The 16,656-nt window shown below is 37.3% G+C and overlaps 1 protein-coding gene across 5 annotated transcripts in view; it reads right to left on the reverse strand.

The window, feature by feature from the left end:
* Positions 1 to 207: 207 nt before the first annotated feature.
* The window catches only part of IFT56 (intraflagellar transport 56), a 34,453-nt gene continuing 18,004 nt past the window's right edge, over positions 208 to 16,656 (reverse strand). For 3 of the 5 annotated variants that reach the window (XM_082661893.1, XM_082661892.1, XM_082661894.1), the window contains 10 exons: positions 14,680 to 14,782; positions 13,327 to 13,382; positions 12,145 to 12,198; positions 10,168 to 10,231; positions 7,918 to 8,006; positions 7,609 to 7,692; positions 6,596 to 6,665; positions 5,709 to 5,815; positions 2,161 to 2,294; positions 208 to 658 (listed from right to left, as the gene is read on the reverse strand). In XM_082661893.1, the coding sequence (XP_082518019.1) occupies positions 547 to 658; positions 2,161 to 2,294; positions 5,709 to 5,815; positions 6,596 to 6,665; positions 7,609 to 7,692; positions 7,918 to 8,006; positions 10,168 to 10,231; positions 12,145 to 12,198; positions 13,327 to 13,382; positions 14,680 to 14,782 (873 nt within the window). In that variant the 3' untranslated portion in view covers positions 208 to 546. The remainder of the gene's footprint in view (positions 659 to 2,160; positions 2,295 to 5,708; positions 5,816 to 6,595; positions 6,666 to 7,608; positions 7,693 to 7,917; positions 8,007 to 10,167; positions 10,232 to 12,144; positions 12,199 to 13,326; positions 13,383 to 14,679; positions 14,783 to 16,656) is intronic. The other 2 variants (XM_082661896.1, XM_082661895.1) reach the window with 1 other exon arrangement.

The following is a 16,656-nucleotide window of genomic DNA, read 5'->3' on the forward strand; positions in this document are numbered from 1 at the left end:
TGGACAGTCTGATAAAGGATCTTACTGCCATTCTTAGAATCATGTAGCTATTTATAACCTCTGCTCTCCCAAGATTCAGAGCTGCACTATTAAACTTTTTATGGAATTTCCCAGTAAAACAGGATAATGTACATAGATGGCTAAAATTAAGATGACAGAATGATGGTGACCTTTGAGCATTAAAGGCATTTTTTATTGCAGCTTGGAGAAAATGCCATGGAATGCTAATATGTAAAAAAAGTTATGCCATTCTCCTTCAAGTCAGTAAATCACATAAGAGGACTCTGAGTAGTTTTAGAAGAAAGGCACCAGACAAGTCCAAAGTCTTATTGGTCGTCGGATCATACAGGAGCCACAGCACAAATTATGGCTCTTAGTTCAGCCAGGAGGCTCGGTCTAAGCAAGCCAGTCACTGATCTTGAGGCTCGAAGAGCAAGGAAGGAAGTGTCAGTAAAACAGAGCCCCGCATCTTACGTAAACTTGAGGAGAATGATTTCCAATTTTATGTCAACGTGGTGACTGGCTCCTTAGGACTCCGGAGCTAGTTTAGACAGGCACTCTGTTTTCTTTGGCCCATTTCTTCATGATCCGGATGATATACTCTACTTGGGTGTTACCCGTGCTTCTCAGTAAATGGAGCACTTCTCGAAGGGTCTCTCTGAGGAAAAGATTTGAAAGGACAAATTGTTTCAGTAAAGAATGCAAATTAACAAGTAAAATAAACTTGTGACTGTTCTTCATATGCTTCTGATATGTGTATACGGTGCATTCAAAAACCAATTACAAACTTCCTAGCCTTCTATTCTTTTGAGGCCATAGTAAAATGGAAATTCTGTGAAATCCTTCTCACCAATCCAAGTTTTCCTTGTTTACTTCTACTATCTATATATATGCTATTTTTTGTCTTAATATGGCATAAATATTTCCATTTCTATGCTTATTCTGCATGACAGAGTAGAAAGTTGTATCAAGGAGCTGGGTTCAAAGAGTTGGGTTCAAATTCTAGCTCTGTGCTAACAAGTGACTTAACTTGTCTGAGCCCCAGATTTCTCCTTTGTTTAAGGTGGTAATCACCCGAAACTGGGTGTCATTGCCATATCTGTAAAATTTTACAAAGCCAGGCACAGATTATTTCTTCAAGAAAAATAATATATTAATAAATATGGAAGAGAGGAAAGTTAATGACCAAGATTTGGCAAATGTCAGTATTTATATTTTAAGTAACTTAAATTTAATTAAAATTTAAACTCATGCTTTAAGTAATGCAGACTAAAACTTCCCTATTACCTCATCAAATCTATAGATGACTGTCGATTGACCCTCTTCCCTAAGAGTTCTCTCATGTTTTCTACGTTTTCCCTTAAGTATCTTCTTTCAACTACCCAAATTCTTTTCAACTTTTATTTAGGAGTGGAAGTAGATACAAGGCAGGAAGTAATTTTTGATAGATTATTTACTTATTAAATAGTCATGGGAATTCCCTGATGGTCCAGTGGTTAGGACTCAGCACTTTCACTGCTGGGGCCCAGGTTCAATCCCTGGTCGGGGGAACTAAGGTGCCACAAGCTGCGTGGAGCGGCCAAAAAAAAAAAAAGAGTCGCATCTTCTGTTTATACATCAGTAACAAATACATTCCACAAAGTTATTTTCAGAAAACTGAATTCAGTTTTAAGTAGTTTAACTTTAACAAATGGAGCTATACGCCACTTAATTTTATGTAGACTTAATGTCTCAGTATTTCCTGGAATATGAGAAGGCAAAAGAAAAAAAAAGAGTTATTAACCACACTCACTCCATTTCTAATTCTTTGAGGACTAAACTAAGAGACACAAGAAAAAAGCCAAAAGGCAAAGAAAAGAGAAGAAGAGATTGAAAAAGGCATTGTATGAAAATGACATTTCATTTGGAGCCAAATATATATCTTGCTCTTATACTCGAGAGCTGTAGTATACTCAATGTCCCCATTATACATAGTTTAGAATGATCTGATTCTATAAAATAAAAATTCTGGAGGAAAAAGGTCAGATAGAAATATAAAACTTAACCTTTTATTCATCAAAATAATTTTTAGTTTTCAGAGGACATGATCCAAGAAAGCAATTCTCATCCCCCAGGAACCAGCAAATGCATAGAGGTAGTGTCTATTGTCTGTCTACTTACTTGGGTTCTCTCCCAGCTAAGATCATCTGGAATATGCCTACACAGGCCCCCCTCTTGCCTTCCCAATATTCAGGGTTGGGATCCAGCCTCTCTAAGACATCAAATGCTTTGGCTGAATAGTAAAACTGGCCCATCTGAATAAAAGAAAGTACTGTGGTAATACTTGTAGTCATAAGATCACACAGAATGAAACTAAATGTAAAGATACGATGAAACATAATTTCATAAAACAAGTGCATGGGTAATGACAACACTTGCAATTAGCAAATTAGATAAATTTCAATTCCTTATTAAAACAAGAAGGAAAATCACAGTTTGTGTACCTGAGTTCAGTTTAAACCCCCTTCCCTTCATTAAGTTTTCAATAATATAACATTTCTTCTACATATAGTCAAGTTACACTGTAATCAACATATTTGTCATTTCTTCTAATCATATTCTAATCTTGAGGATAAACTCTGATGACTGTGATTTGAACTGGTTATTTTTCAAGTTTCCTCCATACATTCTGTAGATGACTACTATCATTCACCTTACGCTAATATGATCCCATTCAGCCCAAGAGGATGGTCTTTCCCGTACCTTGTCCCTAAAGTCTCAGAATGCCCAGATGTACACTGACTCCTACTCTAAACAGCAAGCCTTTTAAACATTTAATTCATTTTGACAAACTTCTTGCCCAAATATACTACACATTTCCTTGGCCTTGTAGAGTATGCTGACTATCATTAAATTGTGCTTAGACGAGGTTTCCTGATTGGCAATCATAAATGTATAGTGTTCACTGAAGTCTGCAAATTGCTTGGCAATCCTCCTTACTCAGTGCGGTTTCGTTACCTTTCCTTTCCTGTGAACTGTTGTTTTACGCCTTTGCCAATTTCCTAAGATCTCTACTGCATCTTAGCTTAGCTTTCTTCTATACTTCATAGGGAAGACACAACTCTCCTTCCTTCAGTTCAAATTATTCTTTTTTTTTTTTTTTTTTTTTTTTTTGCTGTACGCTGGCCTCTCACTGTTGTGGCCTCTCCCGCTGCGGAGCACAGGCTCCGGACGCGCAGGCTCAGCGGCCATGGCTCACGGGCCCAGCCGCTCCGCGGCACGTGGGATCCTCCCAAACCGAGGCACGAACCCGTGTCCCCTGCATCAGCAGACGGACTCCCAACCACTGCGCCACCAGGGAAGCCCCAAATTATTCTTGTACCTTCATTACTCCTTCCCTCTTTTCTGCATATCTCTCAGAAAGAAGTGTTCTTATTCCTTTTCAAGGTTAATCCTTCTTCCTATAAATTTGTCTCCTAAAAATTTTTTCTTTGGTAAAGAAACACACCAAATGGTGTGGGAAACATACATGTACAGTTTAATGACTATAATGTCAATATAAGTGTAACTACCACCCAGGTCAAGAAATGAAACATTGACAGCAAAACAGAAGCTCTGTGTGTCATGTCCACACTACAACCCTCTCTTTCCCTATTTTCGGTAACTAGTAGTCTGACTTTTATGGTCATCAGTTCTTTGACCTTCTTTATAGTTTTATCAGCTATGTAAACATCTTTAGACAATATAATTGAGTGTTGCCTCTTAGTATGTTAGCTATATGAAATAAAGCTGTAAATATTCTTTTGTGTCTTGTATATGTTTTTACAATTCATCTATATTGCTGGATAGAGCTCTAGTTGGTTCATTTTTTAAAGTCTTTTTATTTTAAAATAATTATAAATTTACAGGAAGTCACAAAGATAGTACAGAGTGGTCCCATGTCCCTTTCAACCAATTTCCCCCATTATAGCTTATACAACTATAGTACAATATCACAATATCAAACCCAGAAAACTGACATCACTACAATGTGTATGTACAGTTCTGTCATTTAATCAAATGTGTAGGTTCATGTAACCACCACCCCTATCAAGATACAGATCTATTCCATCACCACAAAGCTGTACTCTCCTCCCAGCTGACCACCCCTAACCTCTGGCAATCACCAATTTTTTCTACATCTCTATAATTTCGTCATTTCAAGAATGTTATATATATGAAATCATACATCAGTTTTTTAAGATTGTGGTCTACGTTATTCTCATTGAATCTGCTTCCTAATCCAATCCTCTTCTGTACCTAGCAGTGCTTTCTCAGGCCTCTTGCAATTCTATCTAGTTGCAGATTTGACATTTTCCTTCCTTGGCATTTGATAAAATAGGAACAAGAAAAAGAGTAATAAAAAACACTTTTTTTTCTCTCTCCTGGTTCTTTTCTTTTCCTTCTGTTCATCTTCATCCTCTGTCTCTTTCACTGACTCTTCTTTCTATTTCTATCCCTTAAATAGTGGTGTTCCATGTGGTTCCTCACCCCATTCACTGGTTAATCTCATTCTCTCCCATACTCCACTGCTACTACTGCTACTGCTACTGCTACTACCACCACCACCATTAACTACTGTTAACTTCTAAAGCTACATCTCTAGTCCGAGCCTCTCACATGAATACCTGAGCTCCAGGCTCACCCTGATAATTTCACACATGTAATATCTCTACCTGGGAGCCCCAAACACAGATTTAATACATCTAAAATTGAACTAAATTCCTGTCTTTTATGTTTTATTTTCCTCTGCCTTCCCTAACTCACTTAATATCATTGCCATCCACCAAGTTCTATTAAACATTTTCAAGTTTCCTATGTTTTAAATCCTTTTCCACTGATGGTGATTCACTTTATAATGTAATGATTCACTTTGCAATGAGATATTATTGATTAATTTGATACTAGACTCTCTTTACCTGACGTTTTCCTGTCTTTTGGACAGGAAGAAATATTCCCAAAATAGGAGTTTCCAGAATTTGAGGCTAACTTTTTAAAAAGCTTTTAATGTATAGGATAAGGCCCCAAACTCCTCCCTCTTCCCTGCCTTTCCAACTCCCTACACACACACACACACACACACACACACACACACACACACACACACACACAGTTCGTCCTTTATTAAATCTGACTGCTTTTTTATTCTCTTTTTCTGATTCCTTTGTCTTTCCTGTCCACTATTTGCACCATGGTTTTCCCAAAGGTTTGGTTTGCAACTCTCTTACTCTTCTTACTTTACTCCCTTATCGGTAATCTCACTTTTTTCAGGGTTTCAATTACTATTGAAGTGGTGATGATTTCTCCAGATTTGTCTCTCGATGTCAGAGGACATCATTCTTGAGATTCAGAATGAAACTTCCAATTACCAGATGAATATCTCTATCTGCATGGTACCTAAAGATTCATAGCCTTTAGAAATCTAAAACCTCCTCTCTAAACCACTATTTCATACACATTCTTTCATATTTCATTTATATGTATACATGTTTTACGTACATATAAAACCCTGAAATGCTGCCTATCTCTGAGTTCAGTTCATTCATAAAAGGGATGACATTTCTGATATCACGATGCGAATCCTCTCACCTATAGCCATTTAATCTCTAGGACACTTTCCCCTAATATTTAGTCAATGCAGCAATGTGATACTGATCGTCACTTTCCCCTTGGGTCTCACTCAGACGCACCTTGTAGCAGTCATTAGCAATGAGCTGTAAGAGGCTAAAGGACTCGCCAGAGGTTTCCATCTTGAGATAAAGTTCCCAGGCTAGTCTTGGTTTCTTATTCATAATGTCTACAAAGAGAAACAAAGATTTATGCTTTTTAAATGTACAAGAAATACACTTCTGCATCTTGCTAGTCTATGGATTTGGTTCTATGTTACAAATATACAAAGTAATGGTAAGCAACCCTTACATGGGAAAGCTTACACTGTCGGCATTAAGCTGGTTTCCCCGTCAGAACTCTACCATACTTAAAATACTTAAGTTAGGCTTTACATAGTTACATCTTTTTAGATTGGGTTGACTTCCAGTAGTTCCTACTTTGCTCATCTGCTGAAAAGTCATCTATCATTCATTCAATCCCACTCATACAGTTCCAGCCTCACTTAGAAATCTAATTGCTAAAATTTTCCCATGACTTCAAAAACTCAGTGAACATTTTAAAACCAAGTGAAAAAAAAGGAGCAAGAGAGAGACAGACAGACAGAGACGATAGGCTATATAGTACACACAAATTATGTTTTTGACATTTTATCACTTTTCAGGCCTGCACCAAAGTGAAAAGGTAAAATTAGCATAACAATATCATTTAACAAAAAACAATGTAAACTCAGACTCTGGAAGCTTTACTAGGCTAAAGGAAGAACTTGGCATCTTTTAGGACTGTTTATGCTACGTCAATGTCATATGGTAGAACTATTCACAGGGTAAACATATATAACACATGTACGTGGCCATCCTTACTGAGTAGCATTAACAACACTTAATTTCAGAGTTTACTCATTCTACAAAACAAAATTAGAAAACACTCAATAAAAGCATTCCTCTATAACATTTAAAAGAAGACTCACAGCACCGAGCTAGCCAACTGAGGTAAATGTAGTCATTTTTCATCTTCTCACTTTGGATTAAAAGGAAAATCTGTAAGAGGAGGAAAAAGGGAATAAACGTGAAGATGCTTTTACAATAAAAATATCCATAGCAGCTTGCCTTAGATTAATGAGCATTATAAATGACCAAATTCTATACAGGCCACTGAGAAAAGTAAAGGACAATTTTTGTGCTGATTTTAAAACACTTCTCTCAGTTATTGATATCACAAGGTAACATGAGGTTGGTGAGGATATAGAAGATTTGAACAGAATAATTAACAACTGCACATGCTACTGGGCAATAAAGCAAGTCTCAACAGATTTTAAAGGACTGGTGTTATACAGACCACACTCTATGACTACAATACAATTCAGTTAGAAATCAAAATAAAATAACCTGGAAAGGATAACATACACACTTGAAAATCATGAAACATGTTTTAGAATAACTCATCGTCAAAGATAATAAAAAGATCATTTCTAAACATAATGGAAACTAGAAAATACTTAGAATTTGAATAATAATGAGTTGAGTAATTTGTTGAATAATAACAAAATTGAATTAAATAATTCAATTGAATTATTTTGAATCATTCAGATAACCTATGGAGTTAGAAGTCAAGATAGTGGTTAGCCTTGTGGGAAAGAGACTGACTCAAAAAGGAGATGGGTGCATTCCCAGGGTTATGATAATATTCTGTTTCATGATCTGGGTACTGACTATTTGGGTATGTTCACTTTAAAAATTCATCAAGCTGTGTACTTTGATTTGTATACTTTTCTCCATGTATGTTATGTTTTTATAAAATTTATCCAAAAAAGGAAAACATGAATGTGGTTATAAAATCTATATATCTATTTATATTGTACTTTTTAATATAACCTAAGAACAACAGAACTTTTAATAATCCTTTACCCTTAAACTTTTTGAGAAAAAGATAACAATGTTTTCAGATAGAATTATTCAAACGCCTTCAAAAGCAGGTACCCACCTCTTCACCCTCGCTGGTATTGCCAGTTGCAGCTTTGGCTTGGGCATAATTAAAGTTAAAGATGTCATCATTATAGAAGTAACTCTGAAAAACATCCCAAGAACAGGTCACACTGAGCATTAACATATAAAATATGAAAACATCAGTCATACCAGGTAAACACAAAAATAATCTTAAGGAATTAGCTGATGCCACTACTACCACCACAGTAAAAGGGTGGTAGTAAAAGATACTCTAAAAGTATCTTATCTGTGACATACTATATACAGTATTTTGTATACAAAGTCATCTAGAAAATTCTACACTGACCTTAAACGAGTTGAGGTAAATCAAGACATCATCAAATTGCTTAAGCAGGAAGAAACAGGAAGCCATGCACTGCCTCCCTGGTATTGTATCTGAAATGGAATGGGAAAAGAAACCAGGTGTATTCATGAAACTAAAAGTTCTCTTTAGGGGCTTCCCTGGTGGCGCAGTAGTTAAGAATCCGTGTACCAATGCAGGGGACACGGGTTCGAGACCTGGTCTGGGAAGAGCCCACATGCCGTGGAGCAACCCATGCGCCACAACTACTGAGCCCGTGCTCTAGAGCTCATGCTCCATAACGAGAAGCCACTGTAATGAGAAGTCCGCGCACCACAACAAAGAGCAGCCCCCGCTCGCTGCAAGTAGAAAGCCTGTGCGCAGCAACAGAGACCCAACGCAGCCAAAAATAAATTAATTAATTAATTAAAAATAATAGTTTAATAATATTAAAAATAAAAGTTCTCTGGGCTTCCCTGGTGGCGCAGTGGTTGAGAGTCCGCCTGCCGATGCAGAGGACACGGGTTCGTGCCCCAGTCCGGGAAGATCCCACATGCCGCGGAGCGGCTGGGCCCGTGAGCCATAGCCGCTGGGCCTGCGCGTCCGGAGCCTGTGCTCCGCAGGGGGAGAGGCCACAGCAGTGAGAGGCCCACGTACCGCAAAAAAAAAAAAGTTCTCTTTAGCTGAACTTTGAGTTATTTTATAATTTAGAGACAGGAATGTATTCCAAGACATCTTTCTAGATTCTGAAATTACAGATTCTGTTCAGTGGACAAAACCTCAGCATGATGGAGGTCACAGTACTCAAGAATGACTGATAATCTCTTTTGCGGTTAACAGAGTCCCACATGAGCACATGTTCTACAGGCTACAGTTTTCCCCAGATCTTTTCCAGGGCTTTGATTCTCTCACCCAACTCCAACACCTGCACACTCAACTAATGTGACTTAGTATCCATCATTACTCATCTAAGACAACCCAACACTTCTGGTCTCAAATGGAGAAATACTTTGCCATGGAACCATCTGATCCTGATCCTGACCAACTTTTTGTCCGATAACAGATGCGTATTTGAAGTGGCAGAGGATTAGGATAACGCCTGGCCCTCACCACTGCCACTCCCAATCCTCCTTCCTCTGCTCAAGATTTTTCCCCCAAAACACTTAGCACAGATATACTATATAATCTATTTTTTTAAAATATTTATTTATTTATTTGGCTGTGCGCGGTCTTAGTTGCAGCATGCAGGCTCTTTTAGTTGCGGCATGCGGGATCTAGTTCCCTGACCAGGGATCCAACCCGGGCCCCCTGCATTGGGAGTGCAGAGTCTTAACCACTGGACCACCAGGGAAGTCCCCTATAATCTACTTATTATGTTTATAGTCTGTTCTCTCTAGACTGTACACTGCACAAGCATAGGGGGATTGGTTTGTTTTGTTTACTACTGTATCCCTAACACCACAATACACTTTTGTTGTACAAATGAATTGAAATGGGGAAAGAAAATATTATCCAACAAATAGTTTTGGTGAAACATTTGAAAGAAAATGAATATCCAGGGGTGATTAGAATATTTAACAATCAGTTCAGCATGAACACTGTTCATCAGAATAGATGCCGGCCATGGACAACTGGTACAGACAGCCATATTGGTTCACACTGGCTAACTATCAGCCCTTTTTAGATCCCTTTCTCAAATCTTACACTGAATCTTCAGTGATGAGATTGATAGTTTAATAATAAAAATGAAGCCACAAAACTACTGGTGGGAAATATAGGTGAATATTATATAACTTCAGGGATAAAAAAGCATTTTCTAAACTTGATACCCATGTAAGAAATCATTATAGAAAAGATAAATAAGATATGTTTTTATATGGGAAAAAAATACCATAGGAAAAGTTAAAAGCAAATGACCTACTGGAAAAATATCTACAGCATGACAAAAGTTTTATATATAAAGAGCTCTTGAGAAATCAATAAAAGTTAACATTTCAAATAAAAAACAGAATCAAATTTTTAAATCTCTTATGAACTAGAGAATATACTTATTCTCCTCTATTTATATATCCTCTCCTCCCATTTTAGCTGAGATGTTAAGAAGGGCTAATTCAATATTCTCTCCTGTGTCTGAGTTTCTACTTTATAATGGGAAGCCTAACAGATATATCCCTGGACAGAGAATCAAACTTCACCAGTCAGTATATGACCAACTCCAGTTATAAATCATGCTCACAAGTACAGATTCAGACATACCACATTCACTAGCTGATCCTCCCACCAACTGGAAGAACTGCTGGGCAATTTTCATATGATCCTTCTGAAAAACAAAGCAGAGCTGATACAGAAGAATAAGCTGAAAATACATTACTTGTATTACTTTGTGGTTTTAACATATTTGTCAGGATTTAACATATACCCTTGTTATAAATCCTCCCCAAATCAATCGTACTAATTCTTATTAGCATAAACAACTAGAAAATAATATGCAATTGAATTAAAACCTATTTAGGGTAGATAGAAAAGAATAAAAAAATCCAATCCCCAAATTCTATCTTAAAAGTATCTTCATTGGGCTTCCCTGGTGGTGCAGTGGTTGAGAGTCTGCCTGCCGATGCAGGGGACACGGGTTCGTGCCCCGGTCCGGGAAGATTCCACGTGCCGCGGAGCGGCTGCACCCGTGAGCCATGGCCGCTGAGCCTGTGCGTCCGGAGCCTGTGCTCCGCAACGGGAGAGGCCACAACAGTGAGAGGCCCGTGTAACACAAAAAACAAACAACAACAACAACAAAAAGTATCTTCATTAAATGAACTCATTCATTCATTTAACAAATATTTATTGCTCTTTTATCATATATCAGACCTTGTGGTAGGAGCTATGGCTATAACAAGGAGTATTTATTAAATAAAATCATTAATTTATTCAATAGCTTTTTTTTTTTTTTTTTTTTTTGCGGTACGCGGGCCTCTCACTGTTGTGGCCTCTCCCGTTGCGGAGCACAGGCTCCGGACGCGCAGGCTCAGCGGCCATGGCTCACGGGCCTAGCCGCTCCGCGGCACGTGGGATCTTCCTGGACCGGGGCACGAACCCGTGTCCCCTGCATCGGCAGGCGGACTCGCAACCACTGCACCACCAGGGAAGCCCTCAATAGCTATTTATTGCCTATCTACTACATGAAGCACTTTGGAGTGAGCTGGAGATAAAAAGATTTATTTATATTACACTTTGTTCCAAAAAGAACTTACTATGCTATATTCAGAGGAATAAAAGCTTAATTTTAGTCAGCATTTTGGTACTTATAAAAAGCCTTTCCAGAGAAACAATTATTCCCATTTTACAAATGTCAAAATTAAAGCTCAGAGGTATGCAAGGTTAAAAAAAAGTCAGTGAAGGGACTTCCCTGGTAGTGCAGTGGTTAAGAATCCATCTGCCAATGCAGGGGACATGGGTTCGATCCCTGGTCTGGGAAGGGATTCGCAGAACAGCTGAGCCCGTGCGCCACAACTACTGAGCCTGTGCTCTAGAGCCTGCACACCGCAACTACTCAGCCTGTGAGCTGCAACTACTCAGGCTGTGAGCTGCAACTACTGAGCCCATGCACCGCAACTACTGAAGCCTGCCCACCTAGAGCCTGCGCTCTGCAACAAGAGAAGCCACCGCAATGAGAAGCCCGCACATGCCACAAAGAGTAGTCCCCGCTTGCTGCAACTAGAGAAAGCCTGCACACAGCAGCAAAGACCCAACGCAGCCAAACAAATAAAAATTTAAAAAGTCAGTGAAAATAAGAATGAATTTTTGCAATGATTTGCTCTTGTTATTATATATACACACTGTTTAACAATTGGGCTTTTTTTTTTTTTTTAAACCAAAGCAGCAATTCTTAGGGTTGTAGCTTTCTTTTTTTTCTTTATTTTTTTATTTCATTTTATTTTTTTGGCCATGCTGTGCGGCTTGCAGGACCTTAGTTCCCCAACCAGGGCTTGAACCTGGGTCTCTGGCAGTGAGAGCGCCAAGTCCTAACCACTGGACCACCAGGGAATTCCCCTTTTTTTGTCTTTAAATAACACAGAATTCTTTTCACAATGGAATCTGGACTGGGGGATATGGAGAAATAAAAGGAACTGCAAAAGAGCCTATTTGTAAGCTTATTGCTGTTGAAATTTGATGTTCATTTTGATCTTTTCCACACACATAACTTTGCAAGATACAGATTACCAGTGATTTTATACTCACCGAACCCATTTCCTGGCCAAGGGCTGCATTGACCACTCCTTTGAGGATATACTCCTGGACACATGGAATATCACTAATTAATTTAAAAGGAATGTGCAACTATGAGATATCTTTCAAATAGATCATTTGCATCAATTTAATGCTTTATATATATTATCAAAAGTTACCCAAAGTCACTTTTCTCTGTTCTATCCCTGGTTTGAATGAAAGAATTAGCAGACTTTCATTTGTTTCCCAGGAAAGTATTAATATAACAGAATTCATCATATTTGTAAATTCTCAATCTTAAGCAGAAAAACTCAGTGGATACTCACAGGAGTTAAGTTTTATTTTTATTTCAATTCAGTGGAAAAAATTAACAATAAAATGTTTATGTAATAATTTTTACATCTTATCAGTCACTGCCATTCTCTGTGATGACATCATATATATATTATCAATATTTTTCCCTTTCCAATGATATAATAACCTTCCTTTGTTAGTGATCCCTTACCTCAAAAGGAAAAAGTATCCTCTGATTCTCCTTTGTAAGGTATTCTTGCTTTTGGAGTCCTGAGGCCTCACCTGTATCCCCTTCAGACTTGGTTCTGTTCTTTAATAGATACTCCCCTTAGCTTTATCAATTTTTATGTGGGTACTATTTTTATTTAAGAGGGCTCATAAAAAGAACAGAACAAAAGATGCTGAAACCTTTAATACACTGGAGAAATATACCTGTTTAGATCTAGAAACAGTTTTCAGTCAGTCTTTCACTCAGTGAGTGGGATGCCTACTATGTGCTTAGTATACATAGTGTTGGAGATGCAATACAGACACAATCCCTGACCGCAAGGAGCTAACAACCTAGCAGGGGACAAAGATATAGTACAGACAATCATACTGCTGACATAAGTTTCTGTATCTAGTTTCATCAGAATTCTAGATTTCAGTATTTTCAAACATCAACCCTTTTGAGGAGATGACCACATATACAGGAGTTTACAAATATCAAAAAGCCCAGGATATTCATTCTCATCTCAAAAGTCTCACATAAAAAAAAAAAAAAGTCTCACCTAACATTCCTAGATCAATATATACGATCTTTCCTGAGATTCTACAAGCAAGAATCGTCTCTAAGATGCCTTCTGAAATTCCACTTTCAACAGAACTTGGTTAGTAAAAATGCAACACATTCGCAATTACCTGAGGAGTAGTAGGTTCCAGATCCTTAATTAAGTTATAAGCTTCTTGTACATCATCTGAAATATAAGAAATAAGTAGCTATACTAATCTGTATCCTAGCAAACTCTTCTGAAACAGTCTCCCAAACGATAAGATCCTTCAAACATTCATGGGAAGTATGATTTGTTTTTTTTGTCTCTTAACTCTCCATCAAGTTCAATGTTGAGTAGTAGATAACCAAGTATCTGTAGGAAACCCATATTAAGCCATGGAGCACCTAAAAGTTCAAGCCAAAAATAAGGAATGGGGAAGTATATGCCAATGGCATTGTAATTATATAAGAAAAACAACCATTTTTTTAAAAGATATATAAAGTATGTAGGAGTGAAATGACATGAAGTCTGGGATTCGCTTTAAAATATTTCAGCAACAAAAATGGGAGAGGGAGGACAAATGAAAAAAGACTGGCAATATCTAGAAGACTGTTGAATCTGGGATGCATATTTGGGTGTTCATTTTGAATGTTCATACTATTAACTTGTTTTGTTTATGTTTGAAAATTTTTAGAATAAAAATTAATTTATAAAATATATAAAGTGTTTCTTTAATTCTCGTCCAAAAGCATATTTCTTTGTGCTTATATATCAAATTAGAGAGAACTATTTGCAAGTTCATGTTCTTATGCTAATAAACACTTACATTTTCCTCGATGAGGAATATGTTGTCTGGTTGGTTTCTACCATGCACCTAAAAAGGCCCACACTGTTAGTCCGAGGTCCATGACAGAGTGCCAGCACCACTGCATGGTAACTCCTACCCTGTACTCACAACTGTTAGATAAAAGACTGCTTTAGGCATGTGTCTAACAATTTTATCCTTACTTAGGGGAAACAAATATCACGTTCTCTTTGCATCATACTATTTCTCATGAGAAGCCGGGGGTACAAATAAACAGAAAGGCAGACAATTAGAGCAAATAAAAAACAATTAATGATGAAAAAGAAAAGACTCAAGAAAATGTAGATGTACATTACACATAGGGGAACACAAGAAAAAGAAGAAACAAGGGAGGGGAAGGAAAAAAAAACAGAAAAACTGAAATAGAATGAATAGAGAAAAAAGGGCAGAAAAATAAGAGGAAAAGAAAAGAACAGAATGAGTGAGAGATTGGAAGCAACAGAAGAGGAAAGAGAGAATAAAGAGAAAAGGCACAACAAATAAATACCAATAAATTTGTTTTGTCCTACGAACCTGTTGCAAACATATTTTTGGAAGTATTATGAATTGATTTTAAAGATTAAGCAAGTAGTTCAGCTAGAGATTAAATGTTCTAAAATATCTTAAATAGGCAAGACCAAGATACAGTTTTCTTACCTTGACGAAGGTAGTAAATCACTAAGTTTAGCCTAGCTTCAGGAATGACATCAACCAGGGGAGGCAAAACCTGCAAAGCCCCTTCACCTCCTCGGAAAACAACCTAAAGACAGAGAAACTCTGTATTATGGCAAAAACTATGAGTTCACTTATTGGTAGAAATGTGTAAGCAGCTGACACAACAGTTATTCTTTGAAAGGATGAATATATTTTTGAAGCCCTCTCTATAAACATATGACCCTGACCTAATTAAAACCATCCTAAATTATAAGAAATAGAATAAAGGCATAACCTTATTGCATACATTTCCTTCTCTCCTCGTAAGAACTGTAGAAAACTCTTAAAGTACCCAATAATTAATGAAACTTTTTTTCTAGACAGATATTCTCTATCAAAAACTCCATGAAGGAATTTATATACTTTCTGAGACCGTTGCCTCACCTCTAAATGGCATTAGTAATGTCTACCTTTCAGGGTTATCATGAGGATTAAATGAGTTAAAGTGGGCTAAATGTGTGGCTCATAGTAGGTAATATTTCATTTAGTTTTTCAGTGAATATTCATTAGCACTTACTATATGCTTGGTATTGTAATAGCAGGGCTACATCAGGAACAAGTCACGCCCCTGTCACTATATAGGCTATACTCAGGTGGGGAGAGACCCTCAAAGAGCAAACTTAAGTATGCTGTCGTATGATAATAAATGCTACAGAGAATAGCTAAAACAAAAGCACCATTCATGAAAGGACAGTTTGGCATACTGTTCTGTACTCAGAGCCTAGCACAGTATCTGGCACACAGTTATTTCACAAATAAATACACAGAAATCAAGGCAATCAGGCATAAACTACCTAATCTCTTTTTTCTACATCAAAATATCCATATGGTCACCTTATTTGCTTCCTCCTTGTCTGAGATACTCCCTTCTCTTGCCAAGATTAATTCCTACATCTATCTTCTTTGATGTCATAACTTCTGACTCCATCTAGATCTTGTTTCTGCATTAATCAATCATTCTATTTCATTAATCCTGGTCCCATTTCTCAACTTCAAACATGCACAAAGGTTTCTGCTCTCTTGAAAAATCTTCCACTTGGTGCCACTGTTCCCTCTGGATAGCACCTTATTTTTCTCCTTTCTTTCAATGCCACACTTTAAAAGTATGTAGTTCCCTGCTTCAACTTTCTTCTCATCCTCTCACTCCTTAAGTTCCCAGAAAACTTGCTTCTTCTCTCTGCACACTAGTAAACTCACTCTACAAGTCACAAATTAACCCCTTTGGCCAAATTCAATGGACTATTCTGTCCTCTTGCTCCATGACATACCTGCAGTTTTGACACTGATGGAATAGCATGACAACAATAGCACTGTCTACTATATGCTTACTATATGCTGCATACTGCTTGAGGTACCTTATACACATTACCTCATTTCATCTTCACAAGGGAATAAGGTAGGTACTGTAATTTCCCCTATTCTACATATGAGAACATGGAGACTCATCAATGTTTTGTGACTTACCCAATGTTACAAAGCTAGTACATGGTATAACTTGATTTTGACCTCAGATCTGACTCCAAAAGTAGATGTTAATAACAACAATTTATATTGCTTAATATTTTTCAGGTTTTGTTTTAGACATTAAGGTAATCTGTATTCATTGGAAAAAACTTACATATACTATTAATGACAGGAAAAAGGAAAATTTCCATTTTTTCACTTTTCTCTTTAATCCCACCCTCCAAGAATAATTCCTATTGCTAGCTAATATGCATTTCCCCGTTATACATACATATAACAGTTCTTTATTCTGGCTGTATATTATGTCCACTTGGGAAACTTTTAAGAAAAGTACTCATGGCTGAACCCTAGCCAACCATTCAGTAAAAATCTCACCCATCATTATTTTAAAAAATCTCCCAGGTGATTAAAATGTGTACCTGTAATGACATTACAGTTAGAAGCAACCTAAGTGTC

This window comes from Grampus griseus (genome assembly GCF_964374135.1).
Source record: "Grampus griseus genome assembly, chromosome: 9".
NCBI classification, from domain to species: Eukaryota; Metazoa; Chordata; class Mammalia; order Artiodactyla; family Delphinidae; genus Grampus; species Grampus griseus.